Source organism: Sycon ciliatum, chromosome 9, assembly GCF_964019385.1.
Source record: "Sycon ciliatum chromosome 9, ocSycCili1.1, whole genome shotgun sequence".
NCBI lineage: Eukaryota > Metazoa > Porifera > Calcarea > Leucosolenida > Sycettidae > Sycon > Sycon ciliatum.
The window spans coordinates 20,708,323-20,723,349 of NC_088651.1; the positions used below are offsets into that span (position 1 = coordinate 20,708,323).

General features: G+C 45.3%; 1 protein-coding gene across 1 annotated transcript; it reads left to right on the forward strand.

The window, feature by feature from the left end:
- The first annotated feature begins 831 nt into the window (after nucleotides 1-831).
- On the forward strand, nucleotides 832-8,322 carry LOC135824440 (hematopoietic prostaglandin D synthase-like). Its single transcript, XM_065337179.1, has 5 exons — nucleotides 832-1,156; nucleotides 2,325-2,417; nucleotides 3,423-3,541; nucleotides 6,241-6,342; nucleotides 7,440-8,322. The coding sequence occupies exons 1-5, from the start codon at nucleotides 1,024-1,026 to the stop codon at nucleotides 7,602-7,604; spliced, it is 612 nt and encodes a 203-aa protein (XP_065193251.1). The 5' UTR covers nucleotides 832-1,023; the 3' UTR covers nucleotides 7,605-8,322.
- Nucleotides 8,323-15,027: the final 6,705 nt, after the last annotated feature.

A 15,027-nucleotide genomic window follows, 5' to 3' on the forward strand; every position in this document is an offset into this window, starting at 1 on the left:
CCTACGGTGACGGACCGGTCGACCATGCCAGTCGTCTGAGACTGATCAGCTGACAATCAGCTGGCCTTAGAGCGTCCGGGTGTACCATGGTGTACTGGTCAGCTGAGTCTTTACTCTGCTCGAGAGGCGCGCGCGCACATGCGATCCGTCGACATGACACTCACTCAACCACTTCACTGTCTTCATCAGTCTCAGTTGAGAAGTAACACTACTAAACAGTGCTACAGTTGAACTCTACGGCTTGAGTTAGTTCAGGATAAGAACAGCGATGATGATGAGGATTGATCATGAACATGATTGTGTACATAAAAACTCATTCGTTTTCCCACTCTCAGTCAGGCTCAGCGGGCTGAATGGGACACTCGTGCGTGTGACCTTGATGCATATCTAGCAAATTCTAGAATGATGTTTCACGATCGACCAACAATCAACAATCAATACTGGCCTTAGGCTTAGCTCAGACGCTCAGACGCTCACACCCATAGTCAACATGTCACTGCTCATTCTTGACAGTATTTCACCTCTCGCCCAGAAGAAGGGACTAGAACAACAGTTAGTCTCTTACTGTTATTCTACCAACTACATGTACACTGCATGCACGCGCACCTCAGTCCTGTATGGACCGTGCAAGCGTGCACGGCCAACAGGCAACATAGTCATAGTACTGACACATGTCACATCAGAGATACGCGAGCCTATTGCAGTAGATCCACATGTAGTACCAGTAGTACAGTACTGTCAGTAGCATGAATCGGAAAGAAGCCACTAGAACAACCCAACTACTTTTACAGGACACTCGACAGTATACTATACTAAAGAAAGCGCTAGCGTCGCCAAAAGAAATTCCCTTCCCATTTTCACTTTTTATTCGCTACCATTGGCAAAGTTCCGTCAGTCTAGCGTGAGGCTTTGTACTCGTTGAGTTTCTTTGTGGGCTCTGTATTGTGAAAGCAAATCCTCGCTTGCATCCTCTCCACTCCAGTTGTTATTAATTATTTCTTTGGTTCCTAATCGACCCTTGCAATGGCCGTGTACAAACTAACTTATTTCAACGGCCGTGGCCGTGCTGAGTTGCTTCGCTACTGCCTGTCGTTCGCTGGTGTGGAGTTCGAGGACAACCGCTTGGAGATGCCGGCCTGGCCCGAGCTAAAGAAAAGTGAGTCGCGCTGTGGTGTCCTATAATTATAGCTGGCATGACTGGGCCATCGGTGTGTGCAGTTTCCCAATTGTTCGTGCAACACTCCTCGATCTGCAACATGTGCAACTTTGAATGGGTCACTGTTGGAAGTGATTGGGGTCATTAGTGAATAAAGTTCGAGCTTGCTAACAAAAAAATTACAGCAGTTAGTGCTTACTAGTATCTCCCACTAGGTCGATTGTTTGACCCCTGCTCCAATACAAACTCCCACACGAAATCGGCCTAATGAGTCGGACTACCTATACAGACCATGAACGCCAGGAGCAGGTTTGGATTGGTACGGTAGTATCATGGCATTTCATATTAATTTTGTTGACCAGGCATAATGCCGGTTTTTTGGCCGACAAGGAGATGTTTCGGAAAATAGTCTGGAGCAGCGCAGAGATCGTCTGGTGTGGTCGGTTATGTCGTTTCTTGTCTTACGAGTATTCGGCCAAGTATCGACTGGTCAATATTTGGCCGAAAAGTTAGCTTATTTTTTTGTGCTTGCACATGGTGGAGTGGGCCTACACAGCCAATCGCTTACGTCTTTTCACCATAACAGCAGGGACCAGCGGCGCAGACTGTGAACTGGTTGCTTTGGATCACTACTAGCCGCCAGTCTCCTCATGCCTTTGGCCCTGTACTGTGCTGTAGCTCGTGTATAAACGATCCTGTCTCCGCCTTGTGGATTCTACTAGTGTCTAGCGCGGCTGAGTACTAAGTGTACGGGTGCGAACAGACACGTATCCAATTAGTAAAAGCTGAATCGCTCACCATAGCTGGTCTGGCACATCCGACAAAGTCGGCCGATTTCTTGTCGGAGTTGGTGCGTAGCATCAACCGAAAAATCGGCCTAGTGTTAAACCAGGCACAATAATAGGGTTTGTTTCACAGGTGATGGAAACTTCTACTTCAAATTGAATCCATGTACACAAGTTGGTGTAATGAAATATTATGGCGTCACTGCGCCATTGGACCCTCATTGAACATTAATTGGACGGGAAACACAGCTCGACATTTTGTTTTCGGGCCGGGATATTACTAAAAATCGTGTGTGTTTGTGTGCATGTGTGTGTGTGTGTATGTGTGTGCATGCATGTTTCTATGTGGACATACGCACATGCTCCTTTGTTCCTTTGTGTAGCAATGATGCCTGACTACTTGCCGGCTCTTGAAGAAGATGGTGTCAATCTGCATGAGGGATGTTTGGCAGCTCAGTATATCGCCTGCAAATATGGTAGGTCTTAATCCGATAGGAAAGTTGACTCGTCAATGCTGGTCGTTGGCTTTGCTTCACCTACGTATCTTCCGGAGTATAAGCCGTACTGGAGTATAAGTTGCACCCCGTACCATATTTTTGCCACAAATCACAGACATTTATATTTACCACTATCAACCCATTCCATGCTGGCGTGTTTCCCCGAATATACTGGCACTCCAGCCGACGGACTCTCCTGGAGGAGTTTGGGCGTACTGGTCTGAACGAAATTTATTCTGATTTCAGTTTACCATGATGGAATTTCACGAACCTGGCCTTGTTGGAAAGATAAGGACCAAGCGAATCCATATTGAAAGCTCTCAGCTCCAACGTCCCACCTAGTCCCACGACCTCTCCTAACTGGCCCACCATGCCTCGCTAGGAAACGACAACTCAGTCACAGATGCTTTTTTCTGCTTCTTCCTCAAATTCTGCCAATTTTCACGATTCAAATTGCGCTGCAAAGCTGAGATCGACGCGCTTCATTTATGGCACATAATCCATATTCGAGGGAAAGGAAAATCCCCTGGTATGCTCCAAAAAATGAGAAGTCACAAACAAAGACAATCGCGATCGCTCCAGGCCGTGCTTTCCATGTTCGTTTTTTCGCCACTTAGTCCATCCTTATCCGATTTGCAAATAACTGTATATCTCTGGATTGCAGAGCTAATGGCATTTCCAACATTGTATCATTTGTGGAGATCTGATGCTCTTTCGCAGAGCACCGGAAGCTCGTGCACTGGTCAATTCACCGCGATACACGATGCAAACAGAAGCAAACAAATGTTTCACCACTGCTGTGTTTACGCCTTTGTTTGTAGGTACGAACCTGTATTAAAAACCAGCGTCGACCCACGCAGTGTCTGTATTTGTCTCATTACTGTTGTCAGATCTTCGCTTTGCGCCTTGAAACTCACAGTTACAACACAACCTTGGTCATATTATTCTTTTTTTCTGAATGATCTATATTATATTTCTCCACAGGCTTCGGAGGTGAAACGGACGTGGACAAGCACATCATCGGTTCATATACGTACTACATCGACAGACTTCTAACCAGTCTTCTGCCGTCGAGGGAGATTTATGCCAAGAACGGGGATGTGGTAAGTTCCTGCTGGATTTGTTTATCTCATTATTTTTTGGCTCGTTCGCACTGCGGTAAGATGCTCCCGGCCATGCAACGCCTTGAGACAGAAACGTGATGCTCACACTACAGTAAAACCTGGTTTAAGTGACCACCCTACGGTGCAAGCGAAAGCGGTCGTTCAAGCCAGGTGGTCTTTAGTACAAGGTCCCATATATTTGTGGAATATTGAACCTTGTACGTACATGTGCACAATTGTACAGTCAAACCTCATCAGGACGAACACTGATAAAGCAAACTTTCCTTTAGTGCGAACTAGGGTCAATCCTATGGTTAGCCAGGCATCATATTAAATCAAAAGTATTCGTTTACGTTGAACTCCTGAACGGCAAACTTTATTGAAGACAAACTAATTTCCAGCGTGCCCGGAAACCCCTGAATGTTTCCAACGAGCAACGTTTTTGGGCAATTCTATTAGGGTGCGCGATCGATCTGAAAGAATACATACCTTCAACAGATCACAGCTCAGTCAAATCTCGCTGAAGTCCAACAATCCGAATATCCAGGTCGGATAGAAAACTCTCCGCTGTCGGTCGAAATAATGCAATGGTTCTTCAAATAAATCATTCGTAAGATGAGTCGCGATATCGGCAAATTCAAAAGCACAGTGGGACTTGAGTATCGAGAATTTGAGCTGTTCTTCCCACTGCACTGACTTGTTCAATTTGGCACGGGTTTCACTTGTGATAATCTGAAGAGCACACAGCAAAACAATATCGAAACTCTACGATCGAAGAAAAAACTCCTTGTTTGTGATTGGGTTGGAACCCCCCCCCCCTAGAGGTGATCCTGCGTATGCGCCTGAGTTCAAATTATCCACCCTATGGTCATGCGAGTTGAATGCAGGCCAAACTGGATACGTCCTGGTTTCATGTGACTGAACATCCTTACCCGTGTCGCCCCTCTCTTCAGGTCGCGGTCAGAGTTTGAAACGTAACAGCGACGTTTTGGTTATGTGCATCCAAATTGACTGCATTGACGTCGGTTTTGAGCGCAGCCTTTGAGTGCGATGCACAATATCACTTCTGCGATGCGATGAGCGTCGAACGACAGTATTTTTGGTAACGCGCGAAGAGTCTTCCATGAACAATGTACGGCACATCGCAACATACCCCATGCACGGCAAGCACAATCATTAACCGCACACAAACTGTCAAATGGGTCTGGGGTGTAGAAAGTGAGTCGTATCTTTAGTCGCAGAAGTTGAGCTGGGCAGAACTTCCTGTGGCGGAGCTGCGACAACCTGCGATGCAAACTTTTACAGATCAACTCGTGATCGCATCGCATCACAGAAGTGATATTGTGCACCGCGCTTAAAGCGGGATTCGCAGAAGGTTTTTGAGATGCGACACACGATGCGACCTGATCTGTGACGGATGCGTGCGATGCGAACTCACGAGACACCATTCACAGAAGAAGTCGTAAAAATCGAAATCGAACCCCAAATCGTTTGTCGCATCGGAAAAGTTGAGCCAGCGATTGCCCAGTTGCGGTAGTTGAGTGGGATGCGAGATGGCTGAGATTTGGGGATTTCCCGGTTTCGCGGATGTCGCATCACGTGTTGCATCGCAAAAAAATTCTGTGAATCCCGCTTAAGGGTTTGTCGAAAAAGCCGATCGCAGCCCCTTGAACGAATGTAGTATTGGAAGAGGATGGGACCCCAAACTGCAAGTCGACCGACATGCAACATATACATTCAGATGAATACGATTTTCTTCGTCCAGCATAACAACCAGCATTCTCTTTTTCTTTTCCAAAAGAGGTATAGTTGAGGGGCTGAGTGCAAACTGAAAGATGCTTGTTTCAGATTCAACAGCAAAAGCTTTGCGACGACCCCTTATTTGTTCGCAAGTATTGAGTGGAAAAAGAGGGAAAGTAGATAAAGTTGACTTGCAGAACTCGAAATACAGTAAGATCGGGTGCCGAAGAACACCTCGCCGAAGAACACCCAGGCTGGAAAACCGGCAAAATTTAAGAACAGTCCAGGCTAGAATTATCAGATTTAAGAACACTTTTAAAATTTACAAAATTGTACATGTATGGGAGGTGAGTACATGATTGTCATGTACACGTATAAACAGTAACTGCTACATGTACATGTACGTACAGTTATACCCATTTACGACACCCACTAGTTTAGAAGTACATTGCACTACATGTACATGACTGTACATGTACATGTACATGTACATGACAAACGTCATGACGTCACTCGACTCGCCGCGCGCGTGTGAATAAGAACGGTCTGGCTAGAATCAAAAGTTTAAGAACTTTCCTAGGCTGCGCTCGAGCCCCTGCGTTCTTCGGCGCCCGATCTTACTGTACTGCCAGTTTGTATACTTGTTCCCCCACACGGTATAAAAGATTGAGCAGATTCAGTAATGCTGTAAGTGCCCAATTCATACAGTAGTACGGAAGCGTTCTCATGAGTTCGCATCCAATGCCGTGGACCCTTACATCACGTCCTGCAGGGCCACTTTGAATGTGAACTAGACTTAATGAGTGTTGCGTCTGATTTGATGAGCGGTCTCTCAAAACAAGGCTGCACGTTTTGCCATCAGCCTCTCTCTTATCTTGTTTTCTACAATGGTGTTCTCTTTGCCCTGTGTGGTCTGAAACAGTCTTCTTGCTGCTTTGGTTGTGTTGGGTGTGTACAAGGTTCTTGAAAAGTCGTTTGAGGAACAGGAATTGCCAGCAGCTCTTGCAAAACTAGAGCAGCTTGCAGCCAAGAACGAGGCAGGAGTTCTTCACGGCAAGTCGGTAAGCAGCTGATACGACTGTTTTCCTGACGCCCCGTGATATTTCAGAGATTTTATGCACTTTACCCGACCGTATGTATCTGGGCAAGCAGGTCCAGGCAACACACTGGATAAATGCTCACTGCACTAAAGGATCTGAAAGCTTTAGGTCCGAGAGCTGTTTCGTGTTTTGTCACATATCCGCCGTGGACTCGTTCTACAGTACTGTTGGTTGCCAAAGAGCTGGGGTTCAGCCTCTTATCCTGGACCGTCCCCAATTTCTTGTATAACATTCTACGCCCAGTTGACCCGAGAGTGTTGTGTGCTGGAGAGAGTGAAGTTTGCATTCAAAATCAGTATAAACATTGGTATGCTGTGCTTGGTAAAGTTCTAACCTGATCGTTCTTCGTGCCCGACAGTAATGTAGCATGAATGAAGCTGACCTATTCCATGAAAACTGAAAAATACAATATTTGCTGGGAATTTCCCCCTTTTCAGCTACTTCAGTAAGTAAGGTGGATAAGGGCTAAGCTAATGAAATGTGCGCTCCGAGAGCACTGTAATACGTAGTGCTGCCATAACATCATTGGGGATAGCAACTTACTGTAAATATACAAATTTTCGGCAGCTATTTAATTTCGGCTTTATTCTGCACCGACCCAAAACGCCTAAATTAAAACGCCGATGAAATATTTCACAGCGTCTGTCGCACTATACCATGCCCTCTACCCCACGCCGAAATCATGAAGTGCCGAAATTTTGCAGTGCCGAAATTTTGTATATTTACAGTATAGTGACGGTCCCTTTGCATCGGGAAAACTACCGCGGTCGCACCATCTCAGTCCCACAAAAAAATTGTTGTGCCATTGTGTGTTTATGCGGCAGGGTGAGGAGGGGGGGGGGGGGTTGATCCCCCACCCCCACCCCCCCAAGAAACAAATCTGTTCTATGTTCAGCACACATAATTATTATAATGACCATGCATGACATGCACAAGATGTCCTACGCATATGTGGCCATGCACCATCTAGAAGGATGACCAGCCACGCTACTGGCATGCCATGGATCAGAGTTGAAGTGTTTTGAACTTTTTCTTGTCTGTTTTGTTGTGCGATACAGATTACCCAAGCTGACATTCATTTCTACTACGTTGCCTCCACCTTGAAGGACATCAACCCGAAACCACTTGAGAAGACACCGGCTTTAGTAGCTCTCCTGGACAAGGTAGCGTCACACCCAAGGATCAAGGCGTGGGATGATAAACGTCCAAAAACCAAATTCTAGAGGACTGCCCCAATTTTGTGACTCATCAGAGTTTCTGTATTGAATGTTTTGATGCAACTAATCTGGAGTTGTAAAATTGTTTCCCGATTTTGAAAATGATGATTATGATGCTACTCTTCACGAATCCAGGTGCTGCTGTTGTGTTCATCGCGCAGTGCTTAGGACCTTTTCCAGATACAAGTCCATTTCTTATGCATGGCATAATAGCGTATTCGCCAACACACGGAGTAGCCATCGATTGTTCTGTTCAAGTTCTGTGTAATCTGATGTAGATCCCCTCACCTAGAAATTTATAATTTTCTCTCCGTGCCGCTGGCTCAGTGGTACATATCGGTAACTAAACTTTCCCTTGACGGGGTTCGCCTCACTAGAAGAAGATGCCCTGTGCAGGCTGCCATGCATACATGTACATGCATATTCATGTTACAGAACCTCAAGATTCATTTGTTGTAGCTCTGAGTTTTCATTCTATTCAATCCTTAACCAAAATGGAAGATGCTCTTGGTCGTGCAAATAATGAGTGCTTCTGCCAGCAGATTCGATGTATATGTGTATTTGTTGTTTGGTACCTTGCTCGTCTGCACGCTTACAAATTTCAATTGTATGTTCAAGCCCTGAGCTCTGCTCTAGACTACTGGTATGTCTATCTAATTTTTTGCTTACCCATTGCTCATCACTTCTTTTACAGATTTGGTATTATGGAAAGTTTGGAAACCCGCTCGATAGGCGAAAGCCTTTGGTGAATTAAGAAGAAAATTACAAAATTTCTCTGGATGAGGGGTTGGTGGTACTGGCAGTTTATGCACGGTAAAACGCATAGTTTTACCATGGAAAGAACACAAGGATAGGGTTGTGTTCTATCTTGAAAGGATTCGGTGCATCAGTTTCTAAAATTTTATCATTATTTTCTGGCATGTGCATGAATTCTTTTCTGAAGAAAAATCAGTGGCTGCATTCATGCGTATTCTTTTCCAGGAAGCATGAGGCGGGATGATAGTAACGCTTCTATTCAGCTCCGCTAATACAGAAGTATGGACAAAACATAGTACAGTAGTACTGTATCTGACAATTTCTACATCATCGACAAAAAAAGGGTTTATTCAATCAACACGACATGGAAAGAAGGAAGAACACCAACGACACAAGTGCTGAAACTCGGCCATGAAATCAAAATTTCAAATTTCTACATCAGTCATTTTTACGAACTACTTTGCCTTTCTGGGTCTGAGTTGGCCGTCTCCGAGATCGCAATCACATGCACGGGAGGGAGAGACTGGGCTGCTTCGTATGTTGGTAGGTTGCTTACACCTCCTTCACTGTCGTAGTCTGTTTCGTGCTCCTGTGCTGCGTGTGCGAATTGTTGCAAATGGTAAATGACGCAGTCTGGTGTTGAAGAAGCATATCTGCCTCTGTCTATCTGGATGAGAGGATTCATTAGGCCTGTGGCTTTGGGCGTCACAACTGCAGCCATGGCGGCTCCTTGTGGCATGGAAGCTAATGGATTCCGTCGCGTGCGGGCTTGAGCGGCGCAAGTCAGGCATATGCTAAGGCAGAATAAGAAAACGGATGGATAGATAAACTCTATTCGGACGGCGATGGCCAAGTAGATTGCAACGAAAGCAATGAGCATTGAAACGAAGGCACACGTAGAGGCTACACACTTGCGTTGTACTGCTTGTTCACCGTAGTCCATGTTGCACTGACAACTTGGCCCTGCAGAAGTACGCACAGTCAGGTATTTTGTTTACAATCATCATTACCACATCTCAAGACTCAGTGGAAACACCAGCCAATGTGACGAGAGTGGGTTATAGCTAACAACGACAATAAAATAATAATATTATACGTGAAAGAAGGGGTTAGGAGGGCACACGACACCGTAGCAAAAGTAGCAGCAACTCTGTAAAGAAATAGGATTTCGATAGCCAGTCAAGAGCAACAGAGACACAACGGGCATGAGGATAATGAGCTTTCGGGAGGAAGCACAATGCTGCTTATACTGTATCTGTTGTCAATCAGCATGCTACTCTTCTCAATACGTTGGGTATCCACGAGCCATTTGCGTAGAGAATAATTATTATTATACTTCCAATCACCCATTCGGAGTTGCACCTTGCATTATCCTTAGTAAATTACTGTCATACAAAACTTATTCAATTCGCAAGCAGGGTGCATAAAGACACTTACGTGAGCGACCCCGTTTCTGAGCTCAGGGTTGATCTGAGCGTGCCTTGTGAGAACGCAGTATTTCGCTGACGCAAGTTGCGGATTCCTGGAGCGTATTATTTTACGGTTTCACCCTGGTCCACTTACTACACAAACAGAGCTGGCGTTGTTTATTAATTTTGTAGCCGTTGAGAAAATGAATTGAAGGCGTGGAAGGTCAACAAACACCGATACAGTTCATGGCTTGTGGTGCAAGTCAAATCTGCCTTTCACTTTTGCAAGCAAAATTTGTTCTACACTCACATGTACAATACATGTACATGTACCGTTGTCATGTACTTTTACAATTATGCACATGTAGATGTACGTACATGTGCATGATCCGATCTGCCACGAATGTATGGGACCTGGTTCTAAAGACCACCTGGCTATAACGACCGCTTTTGTTTGCACCGTGGAGTGATCGCTTACACCAGGTTTTACTGTAAAGATACATGTATATGTACTGTACATGTACCTGTACATTGATTGTGCAGAGAGAAAGAAAGTGACAGCGTGTAGATGCATGCATGAAACTTTGAAAGAGCTGTGGCAGCCTGATCACGTGCCCTATCCGCGATCCAGCACTGCGAGCGACGCCCGACTAGCAGCAATTACATGGTTGTAGTGCATAATCAAGAGGGATGTTTAGTTACACATAATGGATACGAGCACGTGAGTGGTTCACGTTAAGTTCATGCAATTAATTTACCCTCTTTCGAAATGTTGTGTTTAGTCACACACTGGCAGGTTCAAAACTTCTGAAAACAAGAAATGGAACAGGTTTTTTCCCGGGGCCCAAACACCTTGGATAAAGGTTCAGGGAGAAAAGAAAATACTTAGACGTGATCTTGGTTTCTGTTTGTGTCGAGTAAGGATTGGTCGATGTGCCTCGGAGGGCATTCCAGATGCGCCATCAGGCAGTACGAGCTTTTTGATTTTTCAGGAAGTCAATTTTTTGCCGAATCCAAGTATGACTACCTCTTCTTTCACTTGTACATGTACTGTGCGTGTAATGCCTCTCACGGAATCAAGAAAAACGAGAAATACTTGTACATGTACTTGAATAAATATTCATGCGACAAGAAACTGACACATGCAAGCGAACGTAAAGACGGAGCTTCGAAGCTCAACGAATGTTTTGTTTTCCTGTTTTGAAAACTTCTCCAGCTGAGCGCCCTCGCAGTTTGCCCAATGGGTTTAGGCTGAACGTGAGTGAGCCTCCATACACAGTATATGTACATGTATGTCGTGAATCAGATAACGGCTGTTCGTGGGTCACTGAGTATCACGTGATTTTGTTTTGACGTTGCTTGTGCATTCATTTATATTTACCGAATTTGGGCAGTCATTTTGCTTTGGTTTTCAAGTATCACGTGGTACACACACGAAAATTCCACACGGATTACGTGGCACTAAACCTCACTAATAACCTGAACTGTACGGCTTGAACTCAGTGTCACCATTCACCTTGCTGCGTTGTGGAATGGCCGAACCAAAGCATGTGTTACAGTTCAGTGGTTAGATCATCGATGGCCTCAAGAGAAGGTCCCTGGTTCGAGTCCTGGGGGTGATAGTCTAGTTTTTCTTCAGACTATTCCATTCCCTCTCATAGTGAATATATTATCATAATCAATAATCCAATGCCGTACACAGCAAGCATTGATGTAATTGACATATCCACGGTGACCCGCGTATGTACACCGCCAAGGGGGAGGATCATAAAACACTATTTTGGAAACGCAAGTATTGGATGCTTATGACGGGCGCAGGGACCACGAAAAGCCCAGGATGTCCATGTGGAATTGTTGTTTAAAGCACTAGGTTGCCATTAATGTCACCTGTGGAATTATGCTCAGAAGCTTTAGCATCTGCCCTAACGGATAGTTCTGGTGTTGGCACAGTTAGAAGCAAGGTTGTCTAAGTGATTTTGCAAGTACAAGGAAATGGATCACGAGGATATGAAGTTGAAAGCTCGCGTCTTTAAGCTACCCACATTCTTCCCACTTATTCCCAGCTCTTTCCCTGCCCTCCTCACCATTTTTTCGTTCCCCTCGTCTTAGGAGAAAATGGTATATCAGTAGCGGTATCATGAGCGTGACTTATCATGGCAGGTTGATGTTGATCATCTTGATGCTTAACCTGCCTCGTGCAATTTCCACATTCGACGCTAAAGTCTATCACTCGTGTGTTATTGATAACTCAATTCAATGCAGGCGTTCGTGCTATCTTTCCTCTATGAACTGAGTAACATCAAAGATTGGAAGGAATACAAGTTTAGTCTTGGCCCAAACGTACAACTGCAACCCAGCTCCGTTCCTATCCACTTCGCGAAACTCACTCTATATTAGATTCATTAACGCTAAAAACAGTGTCGCAGTGCTGCAGACAGAAGTAGGGAACGCGCTTAGAGTTTAAAGGAAAGTTTTCTATCGACCCGCACGCAATGTTCAATGTCCACACCCGACTACCCGCAAGATTATCGATTATTTTATAATTCCGCGCACTCTGCCCGAGAACAGAATCCATGAAACTCAATATCCGGCTATCCGAAGCAAAGGCTAGGTCTCCGACCAAAATTATGAATGTGAATACATGTGTCACACTCCTGGTGGACTATATACACGTGTGTTTAGAAGTAAGTTGTATACATGTACATGTATCCAGTTTAACAACAGCACAAACAGGTCAGAATGTCGATTAGCCAACGCCTTCGAGAAGATATTTTGAATAAAGATTCGGTGTGGACACAAAGGAGGATTCTGTTATCCGAAACTAACGTCAAACGTACCATCAGAAGGTACAGGACAAATCATAATTATCTATCCCTTTCACTCAGTAAGCTTAGTTGGACCTTCTTGCTGGGAAATGATCCTTTCTCCGTAGCGTTAAGGTGCCCCTTTTCTATACACTCACTGTAAAAGCCTGATAAATATGATAACAAAGTGTTAATTCTAACGAGTTAACGAGGCGACGGCTTAAAAAAAGAAAATGTTAGACAGAAATCGATACAATCATATTGTTTCTATTGAGCATTGAAAATGAATGAGAATCGTTACACGGAAATTGGTCAATTTTAGGTAATAATCGTTCTTTTCGACCCTCTCGTACACACCACAACAACAACAACAACAACAACAACAACAGACTGCAGGGTCGCAGCAACAGCTGCTCCAATTCTTGCACCGCATGCGTATTAATATTACTATGCCACAGGCACACAGCATTTAAACATAATCATGGCAGCCTGGTACACATCACTTTAGCATAACAAAAGGAAAACAACGCAAGACAGTAAGCGATCCAAGCCATGGGACAATGGATACATGAACCTCCGATCGAAATGCGTTCACCACGGCCTAGTGCACTGATTAATGGGAATTGCTGCCAGCGACAATGGTGGAGATGCTGAATAACCCCAAATGGGCCAGTCTAAATAAAGCCAATGTGCTACCTTAATACAGAATTATCTGAAATTGGCCCACACGCGGAAACATGCTCGCCACATACACGCACTACTGCTTACTCAGCCAATAAATCCATATGCACATACATATCTAGCAATGACTATCCAATTGGGTGGGCGGGTGGGATTCGCAACTGTACAGCAGCAGTGCAGGAACAAAAAGAACACTGTCTTCAGACCAGCATGCACCTTCATGTGCATGCTGCAACTCCGCACTGTGCAGCCAGTGCGTACCGCACTCCCAGCACAGTCCGTGAACTCTGGACTGTGCACTCGCGTTTCGAAAAGAACAGCATTTCTTGTTTACTTCGTTGCTCTCATCCAACAAGAAATGAGGCATTTCTTTTCGACTCTCTCGTACACACCACAACAACAACAACAACAACAGACTGCAGCAACAGCTGCTCCAAGAAGCACAGAGCATAGCTGGCGGCATATAGACTGCCAAGCAGCGAGACATGCGTTCTGGCTGTTGACTTGACTTGCCTGTAGCACACAGTCGGAGAACAGCATGATCACTTCTGCGCCACTGACTGCCTCCTCCCCCTTAGCTCGATTGCTTGTAGCGTCCGCGCTCGGCTGGCTCTGCCGCAGCACCTTGAGTCATAATTGTAAGCCTGTAGCTTTCACCCTTATCATGCCTGCTGCTCGGGTTAACACCTGTAGTGTCCATGTATGCCTGTAGCAAAACTCCGTGCATGACCGTATGCACCACTCGCAACATACACACCACACAGAAACAATCCAAACGGAGGCTTAATGTCGCATGTAACCATCGACAGAATATTAAATTCAATGTGTGGCCACCCACACCACGGTGACAAACATGAAAACGAATACAACGATGCTTCCACATTGACTGTCATCATAGCTGTAGTGACATCCTCGGCAAGTGCTCCAATCGCTCTTCTACACCTCTCTCATAACAACGATTACAAAGCGCCTAGAGGCCGCTCGCCCGTGCAAAATTACGTGCGTACCTATGGTGTTCTCTAAATTCTGGCTAGCACACTTAACTCATGGACTCACCTCTTTGCGAAGCTAGTGCTCTGGGTGCAACTTCTAGTTTATACATCTGTACGTGTTAACCGGGCAGCTTATAGCTGTATGTGTGCCTATAGCACTTGCCCTACCGCACCTGTAGCATGGAGGCAAACTTCCGCAAGCTCTCATTTCATGCACCGTCAGACATACTCAGGCTCTCCCGCATACAAACATGCGCCAGGTATGCTGTCAGCAATCACAGCCACTAACTGCGAACAATTTCAAAGCAATGATCTCGGACTTCGGCTTGCCGTAACCAAACAAATTCCATGGGCATGACCCCTGCAAGAATGTATTCTCATCCTTTGGCAACCACACGCACTCTTTCACAAATCCGTACCACGCAGCTCCGTCATGCAATTTTGGCCACCATGGGGCTGACCGCCACTCTGGTACAACAAGAGTGCCATGGGTTCTGCATGCTAGCAGCATATCGATTGTACGTGAAATAAGGTAGATTGGGGGAACCATCCACACCCTTTCAATGGACCAATCCACTGTGAACGCATCAATCGCAAAGCACTCTGGGTTCCACCACCGGGAGCAGTACTTACTGAGCTGCTTAGTCTTAAAACTGGCAAAACAATCTAGGCTGTAGGGGCCCCATCTCCCTTCCATTCCCTGGAATAAGGCAGGGTTCAATTGCCAATCGTCTTGGTCAACAACCTTCGAATAATAATCAGCCAGCTTGTTCTCTTCCCGAGGTAC

Bases quoted from the DNA above. Each gene is read 5' to 3' on its own strand.
- LOC135824440 (XM_065337179.1), top strand. From the start codon at position 1,024: ATGGCCGTGTACAAACTAACTTATTTCAACGGCCGTGGCCGTGCTGAG. The intron at 1,157-2,324 runs GTGAGTCGCGCT...TCCTTTGTGTAG, and splicing joins CTGGCCCGAGCTAAAGAAAA to CAATGATGCCTGACTACTTG. The intron at 2,418-3,422 runs GTAGGTCTTAAT...ATTTCTCCACAG, and splicing joins GTATATCGCCTGCAAATATG to GCTTCGGAGGTGAAACGGAC.